General features: G+C 51.5%; 1 protein-coding gene across 2 annotated transcripts in view; it reads left to right on the top strand.

Annotated features, from left to right (window-relative positions):
- LOC135505296 (signal-induced proliferation-associated 1-like protein 2) overlaps positions 1 to 17,981 on the top strand; it is a 492,209-nt gene that overhangs the window by 371,844 nt on the left and 102,384 nt on the right. For both annotated transcript variants that reach the window (XM_064924540.1, XM_064924538.1), the window contains 3 exons: positions 173 to 264; positions 7,207 to 7,580; positions 8,618 to 8,842. In XM_064924540.1, coding sequence (XP_064780612.1) covers positions 173 to 264; positions 7,207 to 7,580; positions 8,618 to 8,842 — 691 coding nt within the window. The remainder of the gene's footprint in view (positions 1 to 172; positions 265 to 7,206; positions 7,581 to 8,617; positions 8,843 to 17,981) is intronic.

The raw sequence follows: 17,981 nt of genomic DNA, 5'->3' as shown, positions 1-17,981 counted from the left end.
ATCTGTCTCCTACCTCTACATTAGATGACCTCTACTATCTGTCTCCTACCTCTACATTAGATGACCTGTACTGTGTCTGTGGTAACCCTGTAGGACACATTCAGTGATCATGCAATCATTTCTTTAGCCACTCCTCATCTCACCCCTCTTCTCTCCCTCCCCCTCTCTACAGAGGCCAAGTGGCACATCCCCTCCACCAAGATCCTCAACTCTCGGAAACAGAGGGATGGGGGCAAGGAGTCGCCCAACAAGCAGAACCGGGGGGTAAATGATTGGGTGTGGGCTGTGGCGATGGGGGTGTCGAAGGATGGGGTTGTCACATCTCTCGGTGTCTGGTTGGTAGAGATGAAGGTGCCTGGTTGGTAGAGATGAAGGTGTCTGGTTGGTAGAGATGAAGGTGTCTGGTTGGTAGAGATGAAGGTGTCTGGTTGGTAGAGAGGAGGGTGTCTGGTTGGTAGAGATGAAGGTGTCTGGTTGGTAGAGATGAAGGTGTCTGGTTGGTAGAGATGAAGGTGTCTGGTTGGTAGAGATGAAGGTGTCTGGTTGGTAGAGATGAAGGTGTCTGGTTGGTAGAGAGGAGGGTGTCTGGTTGGTAGAGATGAAGGTGTCTGGTTGGTAGAGATGAAGGTGTCTGGTTGGTGGAGATGAAGGTGTCTGGTTGGTAGAGATGAAGGTGTCTGGTTGGTAGAGATGAAGGTGTCTGGTTGGTGGAGAGGAGGGTGTCTGGTTGGTAGAGATGAAGGTGTCTGGTTGGTAGAGAGGAGGGTGTCTGGTTGGTGGAGATGAAGGTGTCTGGTTGGTAGAGATGAAGGTGTCTGGTTGGTAGAGATGAAGGTGTCTGGTTGGTGGAGATGAAGGTGTCTGGTTGGTAGAGATGAAGGTGTCTGGTTGGTGGAGAGGAGGGTGTCTGGTTGGTGGAGATGAAGGTGCCTGGTTGGTAGAGATGAAGGTGTCTGGTTGGTAGAGATGAAGGTGTCTGGTTGGTGGAGAGGATGGTGTCTGGTTGGTAGAGATGAAGGTGTCTGGTTGGTAGAGAGGAGGGTGTCTGGTTGGTGGAGATGAAGGTGTCTGGTTGGTGGAGAGGATGGTGTCTGGTTGGTAGAGATGAAGGTGTCTGGTTGGTAGAGATGAAGGTGTCTGGTTGGTGGAGATGAAGGTGCCTGGTTGGTAGAGAGGAGGGTGTCTGGTTGGTAGAGATGAAGGTGTCTGGTTGGTGGAGAGGAGGGTGTCTGGCTGGTAGAGATGAAGGTGTCTGGTTGGTAGAGAGGAGGGTGTCTGGTTGGTAGAGAGGAGGGTGTCTGGTTGGTAGAGAGGAGGGTGTCTGGTTGGTAGAGATGAAGGTGTCTGGTTGGTAGAGAGGAGGGTGTCTGGTTGGTAGAGAGGAGGGTGTCTGGTTGGTGGAGATGAAGGTGTCTGGTTGGTGGAGAGGAGGGTGTCTGGTTGGTAGAGAGGAGGGTGTCTGGTTGGTAGAGATGAAGGTGTCTGGTTGGTAGAGAGGAGGGTGTCTGGTTGGTGGAGATGAAGGTGTCCTTTTGGTAGAGAGGAGGGTGTCTGGTTGGTGGAGATGAAGGTGTCTGGTTGGTGGAGAGGAGGGTGTCTGGTTGGTAGAGAGGAGGGTGTCTGGTTGGTAGAGATGAAGGTGTCTGGTTGGTAGAGAGGAGGGTGTCTGGTTGGTGGAGATGAAGGTGTCCTTTTGGTAGAGAGGAGGGTGTCTGGTTGGTGGAGATGAAGGTGTCTGGTTGGTGGAGATGAAGGTGTCTGGTTGGTGGAGAGGATGGTGTCTGGTTGGTAGAGATGAAGGTGTCTGGTTGGTGGAGAGGATGGTGTCTGGTTGGTAGAGATGAAGGTGTCTGGTTGTTAGAGAGGAGGGTGTCTGGTTGGTAGAGATGAAGGTGTCTGGTTGGTAGAGAGGAGGGTGTCTGGTTGGTGGAGATGAAGGTGTCTGGTTGGTAGAGAGGAGGGTGTCTGGTTGGTGGAGATGAAGGTGTCTGGTTGGTAGAGAGGAGGGTGTCTGGTTGGTGGAGATGAAGGTGTCTGGTTGGTAGAGAGGAGGGTGTCTGGTTGGTAGAGATGAAGGTGTCTGGTTGGTAGAGAGGAGGGTGTCTGGTTGGTGGAGATGAAGGTGTCTGGTTGGTGGAGAGGATGGTGTCTGGTTGGTAGAGATGAAGGTGTCTGGTTGGTAGAGATGAAGGTGTCTGGTTGGTGGAGATGAAGGTGTCTGGTTGGTAGAGATGAAGGTGTCTGGTTGGTGGAGATGAAGGTGCCTGGTTGGTGGAGATGATGGTGTCTGGTTGGTAGAGATGAAGGTGTCTGGTTGGTGGAGATGAAGGTGTCTGGTTGGTGGAGAGGAGGGTGTCTGGTTGGTGGAGATGAAGGTGTCTGGTTGGTAGAGATGAAGGTGTCTGGTTGGTAGAGATGAAGGTGTCTGGTTGGTAGAGAGGAGGGTGTCTGGTTGGTAGAGATGAAGGTGTCTGGTTGGTAGAGAGGAGGGTGTCTGGTTGGTAGAGATGAAGGTGTCTGGTTGGTGGAGAGGAGGGTGTCTGGTTGGTAGAGAGGAGGGTGTCTGGTTGGTAGAGATGAAGGTGTCTGGTTGGTAGAGAGGAGGGTGTCTGGTTGGTGGAGATGAAGGTGTCCTTTTGGTAGAGAGGAGGGTGTCTGGTTGGTGGAGATGAAGGTGTCTGGTTGGTGGAGATGAAGGTGTCTGGTTGGTGGAGATGAAGGTGTCTGGTTGGTGGAGAGGATGGTGTCTGGTTGGTAGAGATGAAGGTGTCTGGTTGTTAGAGAGGAGGGTGTCTGGTTGGTAGAGAGGAGGGTGTCTGGTTGGTGGAGATGAAGGTGTCTGGTTGGTGGAGAGGAGGGTGTCTGGTTGGTAGAGAGGAGGGTGTCTGGTTGGTCGAGAGGAGGGTGTCTGGTTGGTAGAGAGGAGGGTGTCTGGTTGGTGGAGATGAAGGTGTCTGGTTGGTCGAGAGGAGGGTGTCTGGTTGGTGGAGATGAAGGTGTCTGGTTGGTGGAGAGGAGGGTGTCTGGTTGGTAGAGAGGAGGGTGTCTGGTTGGTCGAGAGGAGGGTGTCTGGTTGGTAGAGAGGAGGGTGTCTGGTTGGTAGAGAGGAGGGTGTCTGGTTGGTGGAGATGAAGGTGTCTGGTTGGTCGAGAGGAGGGTGTCTGGTTGGTGGAGAGGAGGGTGTCTGGTTGGTAGAGAGGAGGGTGTCTGGTTGGTAGAGATGAAGGTGTCTGGTTGGTAGAGATGGTGTCTGGTTGGTAGAGATGAAAGTGTCTGGTTGGTAGAGAGGAGGGTGTCTGGTTGCTAGAGAGGAGGGTGTCTGGTTGGTCGAGAGGAGGGTGTCTGGTTGGTAGAGATGAAGGTGTCTGGTTGGTAGAGATGAAGGTGTCTGGTTGGTAGAGATGAAGGTGTCTGGTTGGTAGAGATGAAGGTGTCTGGTTGGTAGAGAGGAGGGTGTCTGGTTGGTAGAGAGTAGGGTGTGTGGTTGGTAGAGATGGTGCCTGGTTGGTAGAGATGAAGGTGTCTGGTTGGTGGAGAGGAGGGTGTCTGGTTGGTAGAGATGAAAGTGTCTGGTTGGTAGAGAGGAGGGTGTCTGGTTGGTAGAGAGGAGGGTGTCTGGTTGGTCGAGAGGAGGGTGTCTGGTTGGTAGAGAGGAGGGTGTCTGGTTGGTAGAGAGGAGGGTGTCTGGTTGGTAGAGAGGAGGGTGTCTGGTTGCTAGAGAGGAGGGTGTCTGGTTGGTCGAGAGGAGGGTGTCTGGTTGGTAGAGAGGAGGGTGTCTGGTTGCAAGAGAGGAGGGTGTCTGGTTGTTAGAGAGGAGGGTGTCTGGTTGGTAGAGAGGAGGGTGTCTGGTTGGTAGAGAGGAGGGTGTCTGGTTGGTAGAGATGGTGTCTGGTTGGTAGAGATGGTGTCTGGTTGGTAGAGATGAAGGTGTCTGGTTGGTAGAGAGGAGGGTGTCTGGTTGGTAGAGAGGAGGGTGTCTGGTTGGTGGAGAGGATGGTGTCTGGTTGGTAGAGATGAAGGTGTCTGGTTGGTAGAGAGGAGGGTGTCTGGTTGGTAGAGAGGAGGGTGTCTGGTTGGTAGAGAGGAGGGTGTCTGGTTGGTAGAGAGGAGGGTGTCTGGTTGGTAGAGAGGAGGGTGTCTGGTTGGTAGAGAGGAGGGTGTCCGGTTGTAGAGAGGACGGTGTCTGGTTGGTAGAGAGGAGGGTGTCTGGTTGGTAGAGAGGAGGGTGTCTGGTTGGTAGAGAGGAGGGTGTCTGGTTGGTGGAGAGGAGGGTGGTGACAGTGTTACCTAGCCTCAGTGCAGTGGGCAGCTGGGAGGAGGTGCTCTTGTTCTCCATGGAATTTACAGTGTCCCAAAACTTTTTGTAGTTAGAGCTAGATGATGCAAATTTCTGCTTGAAAAAGCTAGCCTTAGCTTTCCTAACTTCATGGGTGTATTGGTTCCTGACCTCCCCGAATAGTTTCATATCGCGGGGACTATTCGATGCTAGTGCAGAACGCCACAGGATGTTTTAGTCCTGGTCTAGGGCAGTCAAGTCTGGAGTAAACCAAGGGCTATATCTGTTTCTAGTTCTACATTTTTTGATGAGGAAATTACTTTTATAGACCGACCAGGCATCCTCTAATGAAGGGGTTAGGTCAATATCTATCCAGGATACCCAGGCCAGGTCCATTAGAAAGGCCTGTTTACAGATGTGTTTTAGGGAGCGTTTGACAGTGATGAGGCGTGGTCATTTGACCTCGGACCCATAACGGATGCAGGCAATGAGGCAGTGATCTCTGAGATCCTGATTGAAAACAGCAGAGCTGTATCTGGAGGGCAAGTTGGTCAGGATGATATCTTTGAGGGTGCCCATATTTACGGATTTAGGGTTGTACCTGGTGGGTTCTTTGATAATTTATGTGAGTTTGAGGGCATCTAGCTTAGATTGTAGGATTGCCGGGGTGTTAAGCATATCCCAGTTTAAATCACCTAACAGAACAAACTCTGAAGCTAGAGCATAGAGCATAGACCTGGAAAGTATGACAGGACTTTGCAGGCTCTCTCTGCAGTAGATTGCAACTCCTCCCTCTTTGGCAGTTCTATATTGATGGAAAATGTTGTAGTTAGGGATGGAAATCTCAAAATTTTTGGTGGCCTTCCTAAGCCAGGATTCAAAGACGGCGAGGATATCCGGGTTGGCAGAGTGTGCTAGGGCAGTGAATAAAACAAACTTAGGAAGGAGGCTTCTGATGTTGACATGCATGAAACCAAGGCTTTTACGGTTACAGAAGTCAACAAATGAGTGCCTGGGGACACGCAGGGCCTGGGTTACCCTCCACATCACCCGAGGAACAATGGAGGTGTAGAATGAGGGTACGGCTAAAGACTATCAACTATCAACTGGTCGTCTACTGGGGACAGAGAGTAAAAGGAGCAGATTTATGGGCGTGGTATAGATGGAATATATTCAGGGCTACATGTACAGACAGGGATATGGTAGGGTGCAGGTACAGGTACAGTGGAGGTAAACCAGGCAGTGTCAGGGTCAGGGGATGGGTCAGGGTCAGGGTCAGGGGATAGGTCAGGGTCAGGGTATGGGTCAGACAGTGAGTGACGATAAGAGAGGTTGTATCTCTGGATGCACTAGTTATGCTGGGTCACCTCATGTGTGGGAGGACAAAAGAGGTATCTGAGGCATGTTGAGTGTGACGAGGGGCTCCGCAGTAAAATAAAACAACAGTATACATATTGACATTAGAGAGAGACATAAAGCGAGGCATAAAGCAATCACAGGTGTTGATTGGGAGAGCTAGCTAAGACAACAACAGGTAAGACAACAACAGCTAATCAGCCTCCTCTCTAACTCTCTCTCTCCTCCTCCTATCTCTCTCTCTCCTCCTCCTCCTCTCTCCTCCTCTCTCTCTCTCTCCTCCTCTGTCTCTCTGTCTCTCTCTCTCCTCCTCTCTCTCTCTCTCTCTCTCTCTCTCTCCTCCTCTCTAACTCTCTCTCTCTCTCTATCCTCCTCCTCTCTCTCTCTATCCTCCCCCTCTCTAACTCTCTCTCTCGCCTCCTCCTATCTCTCTATCCTCCTCCTCTCTCCTCATCTCTCTCTCTCCTACTCCTCTGTCTCTCTCTCTCCTCCTCTCTCCATCTCTCCTCCTCTCTCCTCCTCTCTCTCGCTCTCTCCTCCTCCTCTCTAACTCTCTCTCTCCTCCTCTCTCCTCCTCTCTCTCCTCCTCCTCTCTCTCTCCTCCTCCTCTGTCTCTCTCTCCTCATCCTCCTCTCTCTCTCCTCCTCCCCTCTCTCTCTATCTCTGTCTCCTCCTCTCTAACTATCTCTCTCCTCCTCTCTAACTCTCTCTATCTCCCTCTCTCCTCCTCTATCGCTCTCTCTCTTTCTCTCTCTCTCCTCCCCTATATCCCTCTCCCCTCCTCTCTCCCCTCCTCTCTCTCTCTAACTCTCTCCTCCTCTCTCTCTCTCTCCTCCTCCTTCTATCTAACTCTCTCACTCCTCCTCTCTCTCTCCTTCTCTCTCTCTCTCTCTCCTTCTCTCTCTCCAACTCTCTCTCTCCTCCTCTCTAACTCTCTCTCTCTCGCTCTCTGCTCTCTAACTCTCTCTCTCCCTCTCTCCTCTCTCTCTCCTACTCCTCTCTCTCTCCCTCTCTCCTCCCCCTCTCTCTCTCTCTCTCCCTCTCTCCTCCTCTCTCTATCTCTCTCTGTATCTCCTACTCCTCTCTCTCTCTCTCTCTCTCTCTGTCTCTCTAACTCTCTCTCTCTCCTCCTCTCTCTCTCTCTTTCTCTCTCTCCTCCCCCTATATCCCTCTCCCCTCCTCTCTCTGTCTAACTCTCTCCTCCTCCTCTCTTCCTCTCTCTCTCACTCCCTCTCTCTCTCTCTCTCTCTCTCTCTCTCTCTCTCTCTCTTACTCCTCTCTCTCTCTCCCTCTCTCCGACTCTCTCTCTCTCCTACTCCTCTCTCTCTCTCCTCCTCTTTCTCTCTCCTCCTCCTCACTCTCTCTCTCCTCCTCTCTAACTCTCTCTCTCTCCTCCTCCTATCTCTCTTTCTCACCTCCTCCTCTCTCTCCTCCTCTGTCTCTCTCTCTCTCTCCCTCTCTCCTACTCCTCTCCCTCTCACCTCTCTCTCTCTCTCCCTCTCTCCTCCTCTCCCTCTCTTCTCTCTCTCTTCTCTCTCTCTCTCTCTCTCTCTCTTTCCCTCTCCTCTGTACAGGGAGAGAAGACATCCAGTCACTCCAGCTGTAACACCCTCTCCTCCAACGCCTCCTCCAATAACAGTGATGATAAACAATTTGGCTCTGGAGATCTGATGGATCCTGAGATCCTGGGGTTGACGTACATTAAAGGAGCCTCAACAGACAGCGGGATCGACACCAACCCCTGTATGGGGCCTGGGGGGAGGTTACTATTGCAGGGGGGTTGTGGGGGTGAGGGGGGACACACCAAGGATGGCTGCGAAGGAGAGGATCATGGGAAACTTTACCTGCCACAAGGATATGCATCAGCGATCATGAGTGGTCACGTGACAGAGGGAAGCATTGGGGACCTGAGTGAGATCTCATCACATTCACACTCCTCCCACTCCAGGTACAGTCTCTCTCCTCTCCTCTCCTCTCCTCTCCTCTCCTCTCCTCTCCTCTCCTCTCCTCTCCTCTCCTCTCCTCTCCTCTCCTCTCCTCTCCTCTCCTCTCCTCTCCTCTCATCCCTGTCCTCGACACCAGCAAAGCCAACAGTCTTTTTCATTATCTCCCAGATCATCAACATATTGGCTCTCAGGACACCACACACACACACACACACACACACACACACACACACACACACACACACACACACACACACACACACACACACACACACACACACACACACACACACACACACACACACACACACACACACACACACACACACACACACACACACACACACACACACACAGGGTCAGGGAATGGGTCAGGGGATAGGTCAAGGTCAGTGGATGGGTCAGGGTCAGGGGCTGCCAGAAATGTGTCCTCATTCAGCTGTCTGTTAACCTACAGAGATGTGTCCTCATTCAGCTGTCTGTTAACCTACAGAGATGTGTCCTCATTCAGCTGTCTGTTAACCTACAGAGATGTGTCCTCATTCAGCTGTCTGTTAACCTACAGAGATGTGTCCTCATTCAGCTGTCTGTTAACCTACAGAGATGTGTCCTCATTCAGCTGTCTGTTAACCTACAGAGATGTGTCCTCATTCAGCTGTCTGTTAACCTACAGAGATGTGTCCTCATTCAGCTGTCTGTTAACCTACAGAGATGTGTCCTCATTCAGCTGTCTGTTAACCTACAGAGATGTGTCCTCATTCAGCTGTCTGTTAACCTACAGAGATGTGTCCTCATTCAGCTGTCTGTTAACCTACAGAGATGTGTCCTCATTCAGCTGTCTGTTAACCTACAGAGATGTGTCCTCATTCTGTCCTTTATATATGTTATCTATGATACAAGAAGTTCCAAATTGATCATGTGACCAGACTGGCCATTGGGTGTCCTGTTGTTCTGTTGTTTCTGTCCGGCCAGCGGTTCCCTTTTCTCACCAACACTTCTACACCCGTTTGACCTTCAACCCTTTTTTCTCTGGGTCCAGTGGGTCCCACCACAGTGGCAGTCCCCTAGCGCGGGGAGCCCGGTACTGTGTATCAGCTGACTCCTCCCGGGTCTACACATTCCCTCAGACCAGCTCAGGGGCAGGCCCTGGGCAAGGGGCAGGGCTAGAAGCCAGTGGACAGACACGCCCACTTCCTGGTTCCAAACGCCTGATGAAGACTGAAGACTCGCCCACTAACGAAGAGCCTAAACTGTTAGAGTGTGGGTGAGTGTGTGTGTGTGTGTGTGTGTGTGTGTGTGTGTGTGTGTGTGTGTGTGTGTGTGTGTGTGTGTGTGTGTGTGTGTGCGTGCGTGCGTGCGTGCGTGCGTGCGTGTGTGGATTTGTATACAGTTGAAGTCGGAAGTTTACATACACCTTAGCCAAATACATTTAAACTCAGTTTTTCACAATTCCTGACATTTAATCCTAGTAAAAATTCCCTGTCTTAGGTCAGTTAGGATCACCACTTTATTTTAAGAATGTGAAATGTCAGAATAATAGTAGAGAGAATGATTTCTTTCAGCTTTTTTTTCTTTCATCACATTCCCAGTGGGTCAGAAGTTCACATACACTCAATTAGTATTTGGTAGCATTGCCAATAAATTGTTTAACTTTGGTCAAATGCTTTGGGTGGCCTTCCACAAGCTTCCCACAATAAGTTGGGTGAATTTTGGCCCACTCCTCCTGACAGAGCTGGTGTAACTGAGTCAGGTTTGTAGGCCTCCTTTCTCACACACGCTTTTTCAGTTCTGCCCATGAATGTTCTATAGGATTGAGGTCAGGGCTTTGTGATGACCACTCCAATACCTTGACTTTGGTGCACTTAAGCCATTTTGCCACAACTTTGGAAGTATGCTTGGGGTCATTGTCCATGTGGAAGACCCATTTGCAGAAACTCAAATATAAACATACATTTGATTTGTTTAACACTTTTTATGGTTACTACATGAATCCATATGTGTTATTTAATAGTGTTGATGTCGTCACTATTATTCTACAATGTAGAAAATAGTAAAAAATAAAGAAAACCCTGGAATGAGTAGGTGTGTCCAAACTTTTGACTGGTAGTGTGTGTGTGTGTGCGTGAGTGAGTGAGTTCGTGAGTGAGTTCGTGTGTGTGTGTGTGTGTGTGTGTGTGTGTGTGTGTGTGTGTGTGTGTGTGTGTGTGTGTGTGTGTGTGTGCGAGCGTGCGTGTGTGAGTGTGTGTTTGTATATGTGACTCACCACCTCGATTCGGTCTTATGTAGCAACATTTGAATTTCTGTTTTTTACATTGGATAAAAGTGGAGACTCAACAGCATACGCTGCATTTGAGGAAACAATGGGTCAGTAATTCTGCTTTGAAAGTTGATCAATTTGTAAACTCCCTTTTGAGAAAACCGTCTTTCAATGTTTTTGTTCTTCTTTTGGAGAGTCCTTCTTTGTCTCCACCCATTCAGCATTGTTCACGCCCTCTAAAGCCTTTAGCCCCACCCAATCAGCATTGTTCACGCCCTCTAAAGCCTTTAGCCCCACTCATTCAGCATTGTCCACACCCTCTAAAGCATTTAGCCCCACCCATTCAGCATTGTTCACGCCCTCTAAAGCATTTAGCCCCACCCATTCAGCATTGTTCACTCCCTCTAAAGCCTTTAGCCCACCCATTCAGCATTGTTCACGCCCTCTAAAGCATTTAGCCCCACCCATTCAGCATTGTTCATGCCCTCTAAAGCTTTTAGCCCCACCCAATCAGCATTGTTCACGCCCTCTAAAGCCTTTAACCCCACCCATTCAGCATTGTTCACGCCCTCTAAAGCATTTAGCCCCACCCATTGAGCGTTGTTCTTAAGCCTTAGACCCTCCCATCTCTTTAAGGGTTGATCCAACCGTTCTGTACTAACTTGCCAGCTACTTCCAGACATCTAAGTGAGAGAGAGAACAGCTCACTGAACATTACTCACCATAGCAGAGCTGGTTAGGCTGTTAATTATGTTATCCAGTGTGTTGGTGACTCCTGTGCTGTACATGAACGTTGACATGTTCGAGACGGCATTACTGCCAAAATACACAGATAAAAAAATACAGTTCAAAAAGCTCTCCTGTGAAGTCGTGACTAGCGACATACGTCTAGTTTCCTGAAACGGGTCACAGTGTGTGTGTGTGTGTGTGTGTGTGTGTGTGTGTGTGTGTGTGTGTGTGTGTGTGTGTGTGTGTGTGTGTGTGTGTGTGTGTGTGTGTGTGTGTGTGTGTGTGTGTGCGTGCATGTGTGTACAGTATAAGTATGGCTCTAGTATAATACCCTGCTCAAAAAAATAAAGGGAACACTTAAACAACACAATGTAACTCCAAGTCAATCACACTTCTGTGAAATCAAACTGTCCACTTGGGAAGCAACACTGATTGACATTAAATTTCACATGCTGTTGTGCAAATGGAATAGACAACAGGTGGAAATTATAGGCAATTAGCAAGACACCCCCAATAAAGGAGTGGTTCTGGAGGTGGTGACCACAGACCACTTCTCAGTTCCTATGCTTCCTGGCTGATGTTTTGGTCACTTTTGAATGCTGGCGGTGCTTTCACTCTAGTGGTAGCATGAGACGGAGTCTACAACCCACACAAGTGGCTCAGGTAGTGCAGCTCATCCAGGATGGCACATCAATGCGAGCTGTGACAAGAAGGTTTGCTGTGTCTGTCAGCGTAGTGTCCAGAGCATGGAGGCGCTACCAGGAGACAGGCCAGTACATCATGAGACATGGAGGAGGCCGTAGGAGGGCAACAACCCAGCAGCAGGACCGCTACCTCCGCCTTTGTGCAAGGAGGTACAGGAGGAGCACTGCCAGAGCCCTGCAAAATGACCTCCAGCTGGCCACAAATGTGCATGTTTCTGCTCAAACGGTCAGCAACAGACTCCATGAGGGTGGTATGAGGGCCCAACGTCCACAGGTGGGGGTTGTGCTTACAGCCCAACACTGTGCAGGACGTTTGGCATTTGCCAGAGAACACCAAGATTGGCAAATTCGCCCCTGGCGCCCTGTGCTCTTCACAGATGAAAGCAGGTTCACACTGAGCATGTGACAGACGTGACAGAGTCTGGAGACACCGTGGAGAACGTTCTGCTGCCTGCAACATCCTCCAGCATGGCCGGTTTGGCGGTGGGTCAGTCATGGTGTGGGGTGGTATTTCTTTGGGGGGGCCGCACAGCCCTCCATGTGCTTGCCAGAGGTAGCCTGACTGCAATTAGGTACCGAGATGAGATCCTCAGACCCCTTGTGAGACCATATGCTGTTGCGGTTGGCCCTGGGTTCCTCCTAATGCAAGACCATTTTAGACCTCATGTGGCTGGAGTGTGTCAGCAGTTCCTGCAAGAGGAAGGCATTGATGCTATGGACTGGCCCGCCCGTTCCCCAGACCTGAATCCAATTGAGCACATCTGGGACATCATGTTTCGCTCCATCCACCAACGCCACGTTGCACCAAAGACTGTCCAGGTGTTGGTGTATGCTTTAGTCCATGTCTGGGAGGAGATCCCTCTGGAGACCATCCGCCACCTCATCAGGAGCATGCCCAGCCGTTGTAGGGAGGTCATGCAGGCACGTGGAGGCCACACACACTACTGAGCCTAATTTGGACTTGTTTTAAGGACATTACATCAAAGTTGGATCTGCCTGTAGTGTGGTTTTCCACTTTAATTTTGAGTGTGACTCCAAATACAGACTTCCTTGGGTTGATACATTTGATTTCCATTGATAATTTGTGAGATTTTGTTGTCGGCACATTCAAATATGTGAAGAAAAAAGTATTTAATAAGAATATTTCATTTAGATCAAGGATGTGTAATTTTAGTGTTCCCTTTATTTTTTGTGCAGTGTAGTATAGTGCATTGTATTGCTGCTAGGACAATCACTACAGATCACTATCGTTATCACGAGAGGTATAGTCAACTTTAAGTAACAATAACCTTCCTCAGACATCAACTTGAACTAATTCATTCTCTCAGTCGAGCAGATTTACACAACCAGTCCTTATTTAACAATTTATCATCATATATGGCACCCTATTCCCTATATAGTGCACTACTTTAGACCAGAGCCCTATATAGTGCACTACTTTAGACCAGAGCCCTATATAGTGCACTAATGTAGACCAAAGCCCTATATAGTGCACTACTTTAGACCAGAGCCCTATATAGTACACTACTTTAGACCAGAGCCATATATAGTGCACTACTTTAGACCAGAGCCCTATATTGTGCACTACTTTAGACCAGAGCCCTATATAGTGCACTACTTTAGACCAGAGCCCTATATAGTGCACTACTTTAGACCAGAGCCCTATATAGTGCACTACTTTAGACCAGAGCCCTATATAGTGCACTACTTTAGACCAGAGCCCTATATAGTACACTACTTTAGACCAGAGCCCTATATAGTGCACTACTTTAGACCAGAGCCCTATATAGTACACTACTTTAGACCAGAGCCCTATATAGTGCGCTACTTTAGACCAGAGCCCTGTGGGACTAGAGTGCCATCTGGTCTGCAGCTTAAATCAACTCCATTCCGACCCAGACTCGACAGACCAGACAGACCAGACAGACAGACCAGACAGACCAAACAGACCAAACAGACCAGACAGACCAGACAGACCAGACAAGATAGACCAGACTGACCTGACAGACCAGACAGACCTGACAGACCAGACCGGCCTGACGGACCAGACGGACCAGACAGACCTGACTGACAAAACAGACCAGACAGACCAGACAGACAGACCAGACAGACCAAACAGACAGACAGACCAGACAGACCAGACAGACCAGACAGACAGACAAGACCAAACAGACCAGACAGACAGACAGACCAGACAGACCAGACAGACCTGACAGACCTGACAGACCTGACAGACCTGACAGACCAGACAGACCAGAGAGACCAGACAGACCAGACAGACCTGACAGACCTGACAGACCTGACAGACCTGACAGACCTGACAGACCAGACAGACCTGACAGACCTGACAGACCTGACAGACCAGACAGACCAGACAGACCAGAGAGACCAGACAGACCTGACAGACCTGACAGACCAGGTAGACCAGACAGACCAGACAGGCCAGAGAGACCACTCTGGACACATGTCAGTACTGGTTATTGATCCAGACTGTGAGAAGTGTTCCCTGCAGACAGCAGGGTCTGCAGTAGACAGCGTGGTCTGCAGTAGCCAGCAGGGTCTACAGTAGCCAGCAGGGTCTGATGTAGCCAGCAGGGTCTGAAGTAGCCAGCAGGGTCTACAGTAGCCAGCAGGGTCTACAGTAGCCAGCAGGGTCTGCAGTAGCCAGCAGGGTCTGATGTAGCCAGCAGGGTCTGAAGTAGCCAGCAGGGTCTACAGTAGCCAGCAGGATCTGATGTAAACAGCAGGGTCTACAGTAGCCAGCAGGGTCTGATGTAGGCAGCAGGGTCTGAAGTAGCCAGCAGGGTCTACAGTAGCCAGCAGGGTCTGATGTAGCCAGCAGGGTCTACAGTAGCCAGCAGGGTCTACAGTTGCCAGCAGGGTCTGATGTAGCCAGCAGGGTCTACAGTAGACAGCAGGGTCTACAGTAGCCAGCAGGGTCTGATGTAGCCAGCAGGTTCTACAGTAGCCAGCAGGGTCTGATGTAGCCAGCAGGGTCTACAGTAGCCAGCAGGGTCTATAGTAGCCAGCAGGGTCTACAGTCGCCAGCAGGGTCTACTGTAGCCAGCAGGGTCTACAGTAGCCAGCAGGGTCTGATGTAGCCAGCAGTGTCTACAGTAGCCAGCAGGGTCTGATGTAGCCAGCAGGGTCTGCCGTAGCCAGCAGGGTCTGAAGTAGCCAGCAGGGTCTGATATAGCCAGCAGGGTCTTTAGTAGCCAGCAGGTTCTACAGTAGCCAGCAGGGTCTACAGTAGCCAGCAGGGTCTGCAGTAGACAGCAGGGTCTGATGTAGCCAGCAGGGTCTGATGTAGCCAGCAGGGTCTACAGTAGCCAGCAGGGTCTGATGTAGCCAGCTGGGTCTACAGTAGCCAGCAGGGTCTGATGTAGCCAGCTGGGTCTACAGTAGCCAGCAGGGTCTGATGTAGCCAGCTGGGTCGAAAGTAGCCGGCAGGGTCTGATGTAGCCAGCTGGGTCTACAGTAGCTAGCAGGGTCTGATGTAGCCAGCAGGGTCTACAGTAGCCAGCAGGGTCTACAGTAGCCAGCAGGGTCAGAAGTAGCCAGCAGAGTCTTATGTAGCCAGCAGGGTCTGATGTAGCCATCAGGGTCTACAGTAGCCAGCAGGGTCTGATGTAGCCAGCAGGGTCTACAGTAGCCAGCAGGGTCTGAAGTAGCCAGCAGGGTCTGATGCAGCCTGCAGGGTCTACAGTAGCCAGCAGGGTCTACAGTAGCCAGCAGGGTCTACAGTAGCCAGCAGGGTCTACAGTAGCCAGCAGGGTTTGATGTAGCCAGCAGGGTCTACAGTAGCCAGCAGGGTCTGATGTAGCCAGCTGGGTCTACAGTAGCCAGCAGGGTTTGATGTAGCCAGCTGGGTCTACAGTAGCCAGCAGGGTCTGATGTAGCCAGCAGGGTCTACAGTAGCCAGCAGGCTCTACAGTAGCCAGCAGGGTCTGATGTAGCCAGCTGGGTCGAAAGTAGCCGGCAGGGTCTGATGTAGCCAGCTGGGTCTACAGTAGCCAGCAGGGTCTACAGTAGCCAGCAGGGTCAGAAGTAGCCAGCAGAGTCTTATGTAGCCAGCAGGGTCTGATGTAGCCATCAGGGTCTACAGTAGCCAGCAGGGTCTGATGTAGCCAGCAGGGTCTACAGTAGCCAGCAGGGTCTGATGTAGCCAGCAGTGTCTACAGTAGCCAGCAGGGTCTGATGTAGCCAGCAGGGTCTGCCGTAGCCAGCAGGGTCTGAAGTAGCCAGCAGGGTCTGATATAGCCAGCAGGGTCTTTAGTAGCCAGCAGGTTCTACAGTAGCCAGCAGGGTCTACAGTAGCCAGCAGGGTCTGCAGTAGACAGCAGGGTCTGATGTAGCCAGCAGGGTCTGATGTAGCCAGCAGGGTCTACAGTAGCCAGCAGGGTCTGATGTAGCCAGCTGGGTCTACAGTAGCCAGCAGGGTCTGATGTAGCCAGCTGGGTCTACAGTAGCCAGCAGGGTCTGATGTAGCCAGCTGGGTCGAAAGTAGCCGGCAGGGTCTGATGTAGCCAGCTGGGTCTACAGTAGCTAGCAGGGTCTGATGTAGCCAGCAGGGTCTACAGTAGCCAGCAGGGTCTACAGTAGCCAGCAGGGTCAGAAGTAGCCAGCAGAGTCTTATGTAGCCAGCAGGGTCTGATGTAGCCATCAGGGTCTACAGTAGCCAGCAGGGTCTGATGTAGCCAGCAGGGTCTACAGTAGCCAGCAGGGTCTGAAGTAGCCAGCAGGGTCTGATGCATCCTGCAGGGTCTACAGTAGCCAGCAGGGTCTACAGTAGCCAGCAGGGTCTACAGTAGCCAGCAGGGTCTACAGTAGCCAGCAGGGTTTGATGTAGCCAGCAGGGTCTACAGTAGCCAGCAGGGTCTGATGTAGCCAGCTGGGTCTACAGTAGCCAGCAGGGTTTGATGTAGCCAGCTGGGTCTACAGTAGCCAGCAGGGTCTGATGTAGCCAGCTGGGTCTACCGTAGCCAGCAGGGTCTGAAGTAGCCCGCAGGGTCTACAGTTGCCAGCAGGGTCTGATGTAGCCAGCTGGGTCTACAGTAGCCAGCAGGGTCTGCAGTAGCCAGCAGGTTCTGATGTAGCCAGCAGTGTCTGATGTAGCCAGCAGTGTCTACAGTAGCTAGCAGGGTCTGATGTAGCCAGCAGGGTCTACAGTAGCCAGCAGGGTCTACAGTAGCCAGCAGGGTCTGATGTAGCCAACAGGGTCTGACGTAGCCAGCAGGGTCTACAGTAGCCAGCATGGTCTGATGTAGCCAGCAGTGTCTGCTGTAGCCAGCATGGTCTGAAGTAGCCAGCAGAGTCTGATGTTGCCAGCAGGGTCTTTAGTAGCCAGCAGGGTCTACAGTAGCCAGCAGGCTCTACAGTAGCCAGCAGGGTCTACAGTAGCCAGCAGGGTCTGCAGTAGACAGCTGGGTCTACAGTAGCCAGCATGTTCTACAGTAGCCAGCAGGTTCTGATGTAGCCAGCAGTGTCTGATGTAGCCAGCAGTGTCTACAGTAGCTAGCAGGGTCTGATGTAGCCAGCAGGGTCTACAGTAGCCAGCAGGGTCTACAGTAGCCAGCAGAGTCTGATGTAGCCAGCAGGGTCTGATGTAGCCAGCAGGGTCTGATGTAGCCAGCAGGGTCTACAGTAGCCATCAGGGTCTACAGTAGACAGCAGGGTCTGATGTAGCCAGCAGGGTCTGATGTAGCCAGCAGGGTCTACAGTAGCCAGCAGGGTCTGATGTAGCCAGCAGGGTCTACAGTAGCAAGCAGGGTCTGATGTAGCCAGCAGGGTCTACAGTAGCCAGCAGGGTCTACAGTAGCCAGCAGGTTCTGATGTAGCCAGCAGGGCCTGATGTAGCCAGCACGGTCTGATGTAGCCAGCAGGGTCTACAGTAGCCAGCAGGGTCTACAGTCGCCAGCAGGGTCTACAGTAGCCAGCAGGGTCTACAGTTGCCAGCAGGTCTGATGTAGCCAGCAGGGTCTACAGTCGCCAGCAGTGTCTGATGTAGCCAGCAGTGTCTACAGTAGCCAGCAGGGTCTACAGTAGCCAGCAGGGTCTGATGTAGCCAGCAGTGTCTACAGTAGCCAGCAGGGTCTACAGTAGCCAGCAGGGTCTGATGTAGCCAGCAGTGTCTACAGTAGCCAGCAGGGTCTGATGTAGCCAGCAGGGTCTGCCGTAGCCAGCAGGGTCTGAAGTAGCCAGCAGGGTCTGATATAGCCAGCAGGGACTTTAGTAGCCAGCAGGTTCTAAAATAGCCAGCAGGGTCTACAGTAGCCAGCAGGGTCTGCAGTAGACAGCAGGGTCTGATGTAGCCAGCAGGGTCTACAGTAGCCAGCAGGGTCTGATGTAGCCAGCAGGGTCTACAGTAGCCAGCAGTGTCTGAAGTAGCCAGCAGGGCCCGATGTAGCCAGCAGGGTCTGATGTAGCCATCAGGGTCTACAGTAGCCAGCAGGGTCTGATGTAGCCAGCAGGGTCTGATGTAGCCAGCAGGGTCTGAAGTAGCCTGCAGGGTCTGATGTAGCCAGCAGGGTCTTCAGTAGCCAGCAGGGTCTACAGTAGCCAGCAGGGTCTGCTGTAGCCAGCAGGGTCTACAGTAGCCAGCAGGGTCTACAGTAGCCAGCAGGGTCTGATGTAGCCAGCAGGGTCTACAGTAGCCAGCAGGGTCTTATGTAGCCAGCTGGGTCTACAGTAGCCAGCAGGGTCTGATGTAGCCA

The sequence above is a fragment of the Oncorhynchus masou genome, chromosome 18, assembly GCF_036934945.1.
Source record: "Oncorhynchus masou masou isolate Uvic2021 chromosome 18, UVic_Omas_1.1, whole genome shotgun sequence".
NCBI lineage: Eukaryota > Metazoa > Chordata > Actinopteri > Salmoniformes > Salmonidae > Oncorhynchus > Oncorhynchus masou.
Note: the sequence above shows the minus strand (reverse complement) of the source record. Positions and strands in the feature narration are given on the sequence as shown.